The sequence below is a fragment of the Crassostrea angulata genome, chromosome 7 (assembly GCF_025612915.1).
Source record: "Crassostrea angulata isolate pt1a10 chromosome 7, ASM2561291v2, whole genome shotgun sequence".
Taxonomy (NCBI): Eukaryota; Metazoa; Mollusca; class Bivalvia; order Ostreida; family Ostreidae; genus Magallana; species Magallana angulata.
In genome coordinates this window covers 7,525,063-7,538,440 of record NC_069117.1, presented here as the reverse complement: position 1 = coordinate 7,538,440, position 13,378 = coordinate 7,525,063, and the positions used below count along the sequence as shown (strand labels likewise).

Here is a 13,378-nt window from a genome sequence, read left to right as displayed (position 1 = left end):
TTTTTTGTCAATTTAGCGGAAAATAACATTTTCGTGAAAAAATTTTCAACTTGAAAATTGCAGCTCATATTGCTTTAAAAAAACGTAGATGTATTTTGGATTTATTTATTGGTTTTAATAATTAAATACTCTAGCAAAATGATCTTTCATTCATTCATTCATTCATTTGGATCTCAATACCGTTTTACTACAATATACAGATATAAGATTATATAAAGAAGATAAAATGATATCAACCTATAAATGTAAAAGTCTTAAAATGCTCATGACGATGAAAAACTTCGCAGAAAATAAGAAAACTTTAGCTAATCGTTTAAAAGATCATAAATTGTAGACGTCTTTGATCCAGTTAAAGGTATGTATAGTTCAAAAGGGTAACATATTTGAATAAAATGGATGAATGGTCATATCTATAGTGGTGATCCTTTTAAAGTAAAAAGACACACCGTAAAAGGAAACTCTTAATTAGGCTCAAGCCCTACAAGGGGATACTAACCGATACACAATGGTTGTTATAATCGTGTTCATATTTCTTTTACCGTTTCAGCTAATATATGGTATGTATTTGTAAATTATGAAATTTTATTTAAAACGACATGTATGTTAAATTTCATAAATCAATTCTATATATAAGCAATTTCCTATGATGTCAGTGTAGATATTTTTTTAGAATATGTTTTATAAAATACAAAATTTAAAAGATCATATATTTTCCGTTTCGCAATATGAAGCAAGCACGTGCCATGTTTGTTTGAAACTATCTCCATAACTGTTGTGACTTTTAAAAATCTTTATCTCTTGTGAATAAATTTATCTTTATTTTCTATATATGATATTGACATATATTATCACAACAAAAATAGGTTTATCCGAAGACAAAGGATTAGTCATGGGAGTCTGGAATAACGCTTCCTTTATAACCACCCTGGGAATACCTAACTCAAATTTGGTCCAATTCAACAACTTCAGATTCAATCTATCGCCCGTTCAAACAAGAATCACCAGTATAGCAGCCGGCCCGGAGAGGTCGCTGTATTTCTCCGCGGAGAGAGGGATATATGAGATAAGTAATTACAGCATATGGAACAACGAGTCCTTCACGATATCCCCTGTATACCGGGGGAAGTCTAACTGGGTGGGTCAGATTGCTGTGGATGTTCTGTCTAACAATATTTACTGGTGTGACGGTCTCCTCAACTGGATAGCCATGAAGCCGCTGTCAGTGACCAATGCCACCACAAGCCTGACCTACAGAGTCCTGATTGACAGGGACCTGCACCAGCCCGAGGGCCTGGCGCTGGATCCTCACGACGGGTAGGGTTATAAAGTTCTTATGTCAAGGTTGATTCCAACATTTAGTTAAAAGCGTATTGATACTAGTATGTAAAAGGGGGGCCATTGCAGAAATTATTTTAATATCCGAAACAAAACCTTTCAAGTTTACCTATCCACATCATTGGAGTCATCTGAGAATGTTTTAGTTTTGGAAGTATAGTAAAACGTTAAACAAATTGAAAACTAATCACATGGTTCTTATAGTTAAATCATAATCTTAGACAAAATGATGATGGTTTGTATATACATGTATATGCTAAATTTACGTAAATAGTTTCTAAATTAAACGTGTTTGTTAATCCAAATTGTATACAACAGACTGATGTTCTTCTCTGAAAACTACCCACGTTGTCGAATAGAGCGGGCCTCAATGAGTGGAAACAACAGAACGGTTCTCCTATACTCCGGTCTGATCAGAGTGATGTCCCTTTCCCTGGATACGGAGGATAAGCGGGTGTTTTGGGCGGACTACGAACGACACACGGTGGAGACGTGTGGTTATGATGGCAGCGACAGGAGAGTTCTCCGGCGTATGAACGGCGTGCCCATCACTGGCCTGCAGTTCTATGAAGTAACAACTTTCTTATCTTCACAATTTCGAGGGTTATGTACATGCAATATGTTACTTTCCTCACTCTAGTTTGAGGAAGTTAACAGATTTGACTTTGCGAGGATGAAGCTCCCTCAACTTCTGTTCTATACAGCTTCATCACATGCTCTGAGCTATAGATATTGTATTATTTTTTTTTTAAATAGTAAAATATATTTTGTTCTCGTTTTTATTCGGCGTTTAAATTGCTGCCTCCCATATGTTCTATATCATAACAATATGAGAAAACTTACACGGATTTTTTTTAACCCTGATTTTTCTGTCGATTGCAGAACGTGGTTCACGGAGTCAGTCCGGCCAGGAGAACGGTGGTTGGTATTGACGCCAATACCGGGGACGTTGTGTACGACTCGGTGATACCTATGGGAGACCCTTACGCGGTCACTGTGTTTGATGCCGCTGTCAACACCTCTATTATCGGTATATAAGTATCTATGATCATTAGCCAGTTTACTATAAAAACAAATAATTACACAAAAGAGAACGGTATATGCACATGTATACCCTTTACTGGTCTTGCTAAAGTGGGAAATACAGTGGTTTGATTTCTCGTGCTTTTGTAGATCCATGCTCTCTGATACAGTGCCAGCAAATCTGTGTGAACACGCCCTCCGGTCCCACCTGTCTGTGTGGGGAGGGATTCTTGCTAGAAGCTGACGGGTTGTCATGCAAAGGTATTTTGATTATTAGAACCTTTTTAACAAGACCTTGGACTTTCAATAAGATGTAACGATCTATTTCTTGCGTCAAAACAAGTTAAAATGACGCTGGTTTCAAGCGAAATATACACCGATTGCGTAGTCTTTGCTAAAAAGCAAGACAAATCGTATTGATTTCAAAGAGCCATGCCTGAGTGGCCTACAATAAAATAGACAGACCTTCGTCACATTGTCGTTTGACTCAACTACCCAAAGTCCAAGCTCTTGTTAAAATGGTTCTATAATGCCAGGATATGCCAGGATATGCCAGTCTTGCCATCGTAAGGTATGCTTCACAAGTCCGTACTCCTACTCTACCATGTTTTTCAGTGAGGACGTGGTTTCATGATAAGGGGCTGATCATAAACAATGCTACAATGTTCTACATGCTCGACACAAGGTTTATCAATGGCCAAGGAGGAAGAGTTCCGTATATGGTGACGTCATCAATAATATCCACATTCACTGTTAATGCCCATTCAAGATTAATTTACTTTGCTGACGCAAAAACCAACTCTCTATACGAGCTCAACCTTTTCACGCATCGCTATAGACTGGTTACTTCAACTGCGCCCGCTGCAGGTAATAATCCAAAACCACCAACAGGCATGTCATCTAAGTTTGAACTTTGGTCAGTGCCAATCAGCAAAATGAGATATTGTTTTATATTAAGTAATGCAGACATCTTATCTTGTAACAAAACTGTGCAAAACGTGACAAGAACGGTAAAAAGCACAAGAGTCTGTCCATGACAATACTTCTAAATCCTTTTCAAATCAAGACTGGAATATTGCTTTAAAGTAAAGTTTCTTTGTCACAATATCAGAGCTCTATGTATGATACGTTGGTTTCAATATGTTAAAGATCTGACGTATGACTGGATGACGAACTCTCTCGTGTGGATTGAGCCCGACCACTCCTCCATTAGAACTTTTTCACTGGTCCTTGGACAAATATCAACCATCTACTCGAATCTTCAGCAGCCTACAGCGCTAACGGTTGACGCCCAGAATGGGTTTGTATGAAACAGTATCTCATTTGTACAATCGTCTGGCTGCATGAATAAAGATCTGATCCTCTGCTTTCCAAGCGGCAAAAAAGCAGTATGATTGACTGATTTAGTTATAATCACTCACTTATAGTCTTTTTTGTAATTAAATATTAATTAAAAATTCATTGATTGAGACTTTTGGTTTAAAATCATAACAACTAATTTGTTATCCATATCATTGTAGTTATATTTTTTGGATATCGAGAGCGTCCTCGGCTATATTGCGGGGAAGCAGAGACCGGAAGTCTCCACACGTCGTCCTGCCGTCGCTGACCAGCCCTAGGCACCTGTATTACGACGTTTCTAGTCAGAGGTAGGTGTCAGTGTCTGAAAACGTTCCAGGACAAACACACATTGCTGGATTTCATTTGATTATCAAATAAACTGTTTAATGTTAAAGATCCATCCTTAGCTTCTTGGAATTTAAAATATATATAATGAACAAAGCTGAAGGCAAATAAGATTTCGATGTGGTAGGCATATTCTTGACGGTTGATGATATTTTGCAGGTTATTTTGGTTGGAGAATGGGATGTTTATCAAAAGCTGCCTGATTAATGGAGCAGACGTAAAGAGCCACGTGATAGCTTTTAATGCGACAAATATATTTGTATACAAGGTTCTTGCTATTTCACTTTTACAGTTCTGCATATTCTTTTCAAGCATACATTCTAAACCAAATCAAATCAGTTAAAATAAAAATACATTAATAACGTGAAGTGCATAATACGTAATTGTTATTTTTTAAAGTAAAGTTGGCATTTCTTGGTTATTTTTTTTTTGTGTTTCATATTGTATCAAAAAGAATCATTAGATTCATATGCACTGTTGACATTCAATAATTTTGATTATTAAAAAAAAGTACGTCATGAAGCCAATATAAAGTTTAAGGAAACAAATTATATACTTAAGTCTTAAAGAAGAACCTTTTTGGAATCATAATGTTGTCTTTTATTAATCTTCAATCTAAAGTTCAAAATAATTACATGACAAATTGTCATGTAATCATTTTCAACTTTAGATTGAAAATTAATAAAAGACAATGTATAGAAAATATCTGCCTTGCGCTGACGAAATTACATGGCACTGACTTTTATTTAATTAAATTCTAGGATTACCTCGGTTGGTTGAACGGGAACCAAATCCATTTCGCAAAGCAGACGTCCGTTGCATCTGAAGTGTTGTTTAATATTTTTGCAACACCAAAAGAAGTTGTCGTTTTTGACCCGATTCTACAAAGTAACTTACAAGGTAAAATATTAAAAATGATCCAATGCTAGTAAAATATTAAAGTCCATCGGAGGTGCTTTAGTGACCCTATGATATAAAACCGACGGTCGTTTTGGACTTACTTTATACTAGGACCAAGCAAAGAAGTTTTCAGTGTTCTTTATTATACTTTTCGCTAAATTTGCAAACGGACAATTATTTTATTCCTTAAAGATAATCTAGTCCATAGAGTGTAACTTTACTAACGTCAAATGAACTTTACGACGGTGTTAACTATAGCCTGCTTACACCTAATTCATCCGGGCACTTGGCTGTTCGGATTTCTGTCCTCCAATCCCTTGTTTGGTGATTGTTTTATATATCAAACAGTATAATATAGATGATGAGTCTGATATTTTTTTCGCTTAAAAAGCTGAGGATTTGAGATGCTACAGTCATGCGTTATTTCGCGTTTTATTATTTACACCTTTTTAAATTTCTCATTCAAAAAAGATGCTGCTAGGTTTTAGTAATTTCGGTATATTAATTTTAAGAGTGCTTTCTGGAGTTGTTTTGTTAATTGTTTTATTGTTTCTTTTGTTATTTGTTTATTTGTCCCAAAAAAATATTCATATTTTATTTTATATTATATAACAAAATACTAGGAACATGTCAAATCCTAAATGGTGGTTGCGATGACATCTGTATTCCGACCGGTGAAGGCCGAGAGTGTAAGTGTGACGCTGGGTCACAGCTCCAGTCGGACTCCACCACGTGTAGTACCAGTAAGTGGGGCGCTATCAGTCGTCATTGACCACGTAAGATAACTGAGGATAAAATTAATACGAATAAAGTCCAATAAAAAATAATAATTATAAATAAAAATAAAGTATAAAAGTAATAATTTTTTTAAACCGTAATAAATATGAAATAAAAATCATCGATTTTTGGGAGTTGATTTTAATCAACTCTCCTATGCAGTTACTCGGGCAAACAGAAAGTGAAACAGTGTTTGGACCTAAGCACAAATCAATACCGCTGACAACACTTAGTTCCTGTAAATAAAAATCATCGATTTTTGGGAGTTGATTTTAATCAACTCTCCTATGCAGTTACTCGGGCAAACAGAAAGTGAAACAGTGTTTGGACCTAAGCACAAATCAATACCGCTGACAACACTTAGTTCCTGAAAATAATCGATAAATTCAGATGCAATGTATTCTGAAGCATTGTTTTTCAAGAAAACCTATTTATTAATACTATGAAAATAATAAGATTTTAAATGGTACAAACAGTTTAGATATTTTTTGAAGTCGTATATATTCATACGCCAGACTTCAATGTACTAGTCTCGTTCAACCAGACGCTCGGCTGTCTCCGTCAATATCCGACAAAACAGAGAGGCTCTCTTGCTTGTCGGAGATATACGGAGAGAGTCGAGCGTTTGGTTGAACAAAACTAGAGTTCAATCTTGCCTGGATCCATACAATTTCTCAGAAATATTTCGATTACTGATACTACTTGCCATGCAAAATCACATATCGCTGACTTTAAAATAAATGATAATCGATAAAATCAACTCCCGTCAGTACTTCGGTACTTTGATTACTTTTTGTACTCAGTCTGACGAATTCAAAAAATTTAACTTCATACTAGTATTACCGTATATTTTACACATTCCGTTTTAAAGCTTTAAAGAACAATTAAGTAACCTCTCTGTTAATAGATGTAAAACCCGATGACTTCCTGGTAGTGACCGATTTCTCTCACGACCGTATACTGCAAATAGACATGATTACGGGCGAGATGTCAAGGCTGCCCCTGACCGTCAAGAAATGTACGGGACTTAGTCTGGACCAAGCATCACGGGAACTCCTCTACTCAGACCAAACTCTAAAAACCATACAATCTTTCTCTCTACTCACAAAGAACACGACAGTTTTGTATACTACAGGTACTTGTACTAGTAAATGCAGAAATTAAGCATCTCTATTTCTTTTTTAATAAAGTATCTTCCAAGCTGTTGAAAATGTTCCTGATCTTGAATGATAAAATTTTTAAGTTTTTCGCTCCTTTAATGAAGTTTCTTTGTCGGACCTTTAAATAACAAGTACTATGCCTTGTTGTACCTTATCAATTTACTAATATACATGTAATCCAGTGCAGTGTATTGAAACGTTCCATGGATGTCTGTACACTGCTGTACAATGTCAACGTTTTGTTCTTTTCTATGAAGGTTTTTACTTTGCGGAGCGTATGGCGGTGGACGCCTCTACAGGACACCTCTACTTCACAGCCCTCTCCACTCTGTCCAACTCCAGCTACATCGGAGTCATTCATCAAACCCTACGTGTCCACAGAACTCTGATCCCCAACCTCCAAACTCCCAGGGCCATTGCTTTGTATCCGTCAAAAGGGTGCGTTCATCGGTTTCTTAATATGTACACAAGTCTTGGATCCATTAAACAGGGGGTTTAAAAATAATTTTCGTAGTAGATTATATTTCCAAGATTTGTTCTATTTGTTTTTACAGTTAGATTTTACACATTTTCAGTCTCAATGTATTTCAGAGTGCTGTTCTGGACAGAGATTGGACCACTTCCCGGAATAGGCCGGGCATATATGGACGGTACTTCTAGAGAGTACATAGTCTCACGTGACATCCTAGTCCCCAACGGTCTGGCCATAGACTACGAAGGTTATATCCCGTCACTACTATAGAATAGTTGTTTTACGTCTTTTCGAGATAATTTCAACAATTAACTTAAGGGAGCTGTTTGAAAATACTGAATTAAAAAACATCTTATTTTACATCTATTGGTTTCATCAGCGAATAGAATCTACTGGACTGACGGGGAAAAGAATCAGATTGAATCTTCAGACATTGATGGAGGCAATAGACAGGTGTTGACCTCTGACCCTGGCGCCCTGATGATGGACATTGTGGTCAATGGGCAGTTCCTGTTCTACACCGCGTGGAATCGTCAGTATGTGCAGACAAGTTATTTTCTGTCTTTAAAAAACCCTACATTTGTTATAAAATTTGTATGTTGCATTTATTTAGTGTTTCATCCATATGCATAATTATTTTACTGCAACCCCTTCTGTAGAAGTGTGACAAAAATTAATAAGACAACGGGTCTTAACGGTCCATTTATGGCGGACAATCCAGAACTAGGGCGCTTAGACAGCCTGGATATTTTTGCCGACGATTTTCTTGATGGTGCGTTTGTATGGTCAAACAAGATAAAAGATTTGTATTGTTATAAGATATGCATTTTAGGGGATTTAAAGAGGACAATTTTGTGAAATCAATTTATGTTTTAAAAATAGTAAACAAGGCATGCTCTGATGGGGAAGGACAATGCAGTACGTTCTGTTTCCCGACTCCCAGTGGTGGAATTTGTGGGTGTCAAGACAACGTCAGTTTACTGCCAAATAACAAAACATGTGTGGGAGGTAGGCATGATTAATTCAGTTATTGTACAATCGATTGCTTTAACCATATTAAAGTTATATGTAAAAAAAAAAAAAAAAAAAAAAAAAAAGAATATAAAGTGTTGAAACATTAGTCGTGAATACATTTGGTATGAGAAAATGAAACAATTGGAATATTTGAAGTTCACTTTGAAAAGTAAAACGTCAAAAGATGTTATTATGGACTGGACTTTCCTCCCCAGCTCCCCGCTGTACGTCCGATCTCACGGGCCTGGATCTACTGGATTGTGAGCCGTCCGCGGGACTCTCCTGTCGGTTCCAGTGTCAGCCTGGCCTCACGCTCACCCTCAACACAACCCTGATCTGTACCCCCGGGGGCCAGTGGAACGTGAACCCGGATACTCTCTGTGCAGGTGTTTGTTTTTTGTTAATTATCATAATTGATTACTTTACCAAGTAATGAAAAATACGTAGTTTTTGTAACACCTGCACGGGGTGCGTAGATTGTCGTTTTGTTTTAAATTTGTTAAGGACAGCTTCCGGGAACTTAACGTTTGTTTTTTGTATTATTTTGATTTTATCAAGTTCAGTAGGACTGTTAACATGACCATAATCCAATATAATTATTTACGACTTCAAAGGAAGAAATTTGTATTTCTAAAGCAGTTGCCAGTGGACAAGAGTTTTGTGGAAAAAGGGGAATGACCGAAAACATTTTTTGTTTAGACATTCTTTCGTGTACGTGTTTTATTTTGTAAGGATGTAGGCAAGATAGACCTTGAACTGTAAAAAAAAAGTGGCCATAAATTGTCCTTAATCCTTATAAGTACTATTTCTTGTTGTCTTTTGGAACGTTTTAAAATAAAGGTGATTCATTGTTCGAGCGTTCCTTCCTTTCATGCAGCAGCAACAGTTGTATTTACAAACGAAGTCCAGTCTGGTATTTTTGAGAAGTACTCCCTGTACATATACATCGGGGGTGGGTGCGCCCTCCTGATGGTGCTGGTGCCCGTCTCTCTTCTCCTGCGGCGGTTTGTCTGCCGTCGTAAAACCAAGGAACCACCAAGGTATAATAGTGGTATATCATATACCCAGTAGTTGCTATAGATGCCAGTGATTGTTTTTTTTATAATACAATCTATGTCCCTTTCAGGCTACACTACGAGAGCTCAGTGACGTCGGAGTCTAACCCTTACTCGGCGTTCATGAACAGGGGGTATGAGAACAGCTGCATGGACCGGCCCAAGTCTGGCGAGTACAACACCATAGCCGAGATGATGATGTACGAGGACATGAAGGCCCCGGGGGGCGGGACTACTGACCCCCAGAATCCGTATCTCAAACCGTGTGACAATCGGGATATGGACACGTACTTCATCCCGTGTACTGAACACACCGAGAGTCCATATCTGAAAGCAATATGAAGCAGGGACACTTTATTCAAGTCTTGATTTTATATAGGCTTGTTTTAGAATTTGTTTTATTGTATGATGTTTTTTTATCATGCAATTATTAATTTTGTATATCCTTTTTAAGTCTTAGTTACGTGTAATATAATTATTATTATTAAATGATGAAAATGCAAAATTTTACAAATCGTTTTGCTATAGCCCATTGGATTTTCTCATTCATTTATCAGTGGAACACTACGTATGTAGTATGCAAAAAAGCCTTGAAAAAACTTAAACACACACACACAAATCACAGAGAAACCAACAAACAAATAAAATCTTTGGAAGGGGTCAATTAGTAATTCTGGTTCATATAATGACTATTCCCACGTATTTAATAAATGATAAGACAGATGTATATTTCAGACCATTATTTTATCATGTTATATTTACATTTTCCAGTGTCTTTGCCTGTGATAACACTACATATCGATTTTGTACTATATAACCCATAACTTCAAATGACGCCAAATTGAGGCGCCAGCGGGATTTTCTTATTTATATTTAAATATTTAATCATACGATGGTTTGTAATTATATAAATATAAGGAATAAGGAATCATTCTTTGAATATTATGAGCTGATAATTTCGGTCGTGGCGAGATCATACCTATCATAAAGCCCTTCGGGCTTTATTGGATTTGATCACCCCCGACCAAAATTATCACCTCATAATACTCAAAGAATGATTCCTTATTCCTTAAAAACATAACTTGTTTTGGTTAATCAAATTATATGAATTCTGCTGTATAAAATTATATGGTGATACATGTGCAGTTCATGCGATAAGTTTTAAACCACCGCTGCAGACTGAAAAACAAATGTCATGAACTTTATAGAATTTCTCTCCTCACTAAAACTATTTAAAATTACACCAAATACAACAAGAAACTTATAAATATATACTCAGTGGTTGATAATTCACATTATTTATAAATTGATTTCATGCAGATTGACAATTATAATTGTATTAATATTGCTAATACGTAATAAAGGATTAATTTTGGAAAACTATTTTACACGTTACCCCCTTACCATTCCGACTTATTTCATATGCATGGCACCCTTCCCTGCATATTGTGAATTTTTGGCAGTTTTAAGTATCTCTTAAAAATCAAAATCTTTTTCATGTATTTGATTTAATTGGATTGATTTATTTCATGTAAACTTTGATAAAATTAATTGTGTTTACTATGTAGTCATCATATTTTATCGACCGATCTTTGGAGACTAGGTACCACAGTTTAATCTGATAACACATAATATGTCTGCCTCATCAAAAAGAATAATATTTTAGGAAGGGGTCATAGATTTTCGAGAAAACTATTAAAATATAACATAATATAAGGTGCCTGCTAATTAATAACCATATATTATTATATACAGTTATGTTTAATTTATATCCAGCAAACCTAGGCATCAATTTGATACTTTCATGACTTTGATTTTTTTCAGACATCCGTGAAAAGTCTGAATTTAAAATAATGATGAATATGTAAAACAATATTAAAACTACGTGTACCATCCACCTGCAATATGTATATAGGTGACGCCCCTGAAAAAAAACTAGCGTTGATATTACTGTCCCACTTTCCGGATATGTTGCTATCTCTCAGATGAGTCTCTCTTTTAGAATTTCAATACACAACCCAACGTGGGACATCAAAAACCTACCTTATAAATACAAGGGCTGTAGGTGATTGCAGACATATTTCATCATCATGTCGGAGATATCAGTGTTACTGGCTCATGCTGAACAGGCGGTTAGTAATGAATATCATTTATCTATGTCCTTACTTCAAAAACTTGATAATTATTTTACCGGCATTTGACGAACACATCAGTCCCGGAGTCTGTCAGGAAAATTAACTACAAAAACATTGGAAAATGACTGAAGTTATACATTTGAAATGTTATGCATTAAACATTTAAAGTTATAAATTAAAAATGAACATAATCACCTGGGCTCTTTTGTAGCAATTCCCTTAAATCAATCTGAAAATGTGTGGGTGGGTAGGGGTGGGGGTGGTGGTCATCTTAGGATGTAGTGAATTATATACAATTATTTAATGCTTGAGCAGTCAATAGACCAGAATATTTTTCCCGAGGTGCAGGGAACAGCTCAGTATGATCTATTCCCTGCACCAAGGGAAAACATTATGGTCTATTGACTGTTCAAGCATTATTTAAATAATTGTTTTATTACCTAATTCCTTTTTTAATTTTTCTGGGTTTACAATTTGCATATTGCAGATGGTTTTCGTGCCATTATGCAATATTCTAAGATTTTTTTCTCATCTTTTACATGCACCAAACCTGTTGCATGCATTACAACATCTCAATTTAATATCAGTTTACACAATGAAGGAAGAGTCTTCAACCCATTAGATTTTAAATAGTCTTTTACCATATATGAGGCTTTAAAACTGTTGATTATTTGATACTCCATTTTGATAACATTGAATTTGGTTTCACCAAGTACTAAAAACAGCCTCTATGTAAAGGAATATACATTCCCTGAGAAAGGATGTAACATAGATCACAGTCTATTGACCGGCGGTCCAATAGATCACAGTCTATTGACCGGCGGCCTAATAGATTGCAGTCTATTGACCGGCAGTTCAAAATAGACGCAAATATTTAATTTGTAATAAAACAACAAAATCCCTTTGATTAGGTAATAAAAATAGATGGGGCATACTGGCGTGCGACCAGTTCTAGCCGAGTACACTCAGTCGTTTGACCAGTTACGAATTTTGACCAGTTCCGAATAGTTCAATAGTTAAATAACAAATAATAAATGAAATAAAAAATGGAGAAAAAAATCAATTTCTTAATATAATCACGTATTAATGCTTGTTTGAATTCTGCAGTAGTTTCATTTTAGCTGTCATGTATGTATTTGATATCAGTCTGAGATTAGTAGACCTACTTTCACTTTGTAATAAATCCAGGTCATTGCAATGCTAATATGCGCATAGAATTGTCTGTCGGTGTCTTAATTAAATATTCACTTGTAGCAAGATTTATTTTATTAAACGTAGGTTTATTAGTATTCTAACATACCCAAAAGCATACAGGATTAAAAATAAAATGAAAACATAAGTGGATGCTGAATTTATTGAGCCGTCATTTTACGAGTTCCGAATACCCAATTCGTTTCCGTCTGTTTAAGAATTAAATGAAGGGATGGATTAAACAAATACTTCTAGAATTCATTAGATGTCTTTCTCAGTCTTGAATAAATCATATTGTACCACAAAAATGATAATTGGAGGAGCTGTGACTGTATTTCGATAAGATGTTAGAAACCAGTCTAAATTATTGTTACGGTGATTTTGTCTGTCATTTCTGTGCAAATCAAACTGCATAGGTTAAGAAAATACCAATAACTGAGTGGTTTGCATTAAAACTGTTATTCAACAGGTTCAATGGATGGTTTTCGGGCCGAAACTTTTTTATCTACATTCGATATGAAAAGAAACAGTTATGCTATTTGGAACTCATCGGCTTATTCGCAACTGGTAAAATGGCTTCCCGCGTAATTTGCTATAATAAAAATTTTTTAAAAATAAATTAGATACAGC

The 13,378-nt window shown here is 35.6% G+C and overlaps 2 protein-coding genes across 3 annotated transcripts in view; both read left to right on the top strand.

Annotated features, from left to right (window-relative positions):
- Positions 1-325: 325 nt before the first annotated feature.
- On the top strand, positions 326-10,258 carry LOC128191590 (low-density lipoprotein receptor-related protein 6-like). 2 transcript variants are annotated; one of them, XM_052863725.1, is made up of 20 exons: positions 330-557; positions 864-1,314; positions 1,654-1,906; positions 2,218-2,365; positions 2,509-2,619; positions 2,974-3,225; positions 3,508-3,658; positions 3,879-4,007; positions 4,204-4,312; positions 4,806-4,944; positions 5,568-5,687; positions 6,629-6,856; positions 7,139-7,319; positions 7,473-7,600; positions 7,733-7,889; positions 8,013-8,125; positions 8,236-8,361; positions 8,583-8,753; positions 9,245-9,407; positions 9,494-10,258. In XM_052863725.1, the coding sequence occupies exons 1-20, from the start codon at positions 506-508 to the stop codon at positions 9,762-9,764; spliced, it is 3,453 nt and encodes a 1,150-aa protein (XP_052719685.1). In that variant the 5' UTR covers positions 330-505; the 3' UTR covers positions 9,765-10,258. The 2 variants fall into 2 exon arrangements, with proteins under 2 accessions (XP_052719686.1, XP_052719685.1); XM_052863726.1 differs by lacking the exon at positions 9,245-9,407 and having other exon boundaries at positions 326-557; positions 9,494-9,649.
- Positions 10,259-11,414: 1,156 nt separating this feature from the next.
- LOC128192583 (arginine--tRNA ligase, cytoplasmic-like) overlaps positions 11,415-13,378 on the top strand; it is a 41,535-nt gene continuing 39,571 nt past the window's right edge. The window contains exon 1 of the mRNA XM_052865373.1: positions 11,415-11,554. Within this exon, the coding sequence (XP_052721333.1) occupies positions 11,513-11,554 (42 nt within the window). The 5' untranslated portion in view covers positions 11,415-11,512. The remainder of the gene's footprint in view (positions 11,555-13,378) is intronic.

Bases quoted from the DNA above. Each gene is read 5' to 3' on its own strand.
- LOC128191590 (XM_052863725.1), top strand. From the start codon at position 506: ATGGTTGTTATAATCGTGTTCATATTTCTTTTACCGTTTCAGCTAATA. The intron at 2,620-2,973 runs GTATTTTGATTA...CATGTTTTTCAG, and splicing joins TGACGGGTTGTCATGCAAAG to TGAGGACGTGGTTTCATGAT. The intron at 8,362-8,582 runs GTAGGCATGATT...TTTCCTCCCCAG, and splicing joins TAACAAAACATGTGTGGGAG to CTCCCCGCTGTACGTCCGAT.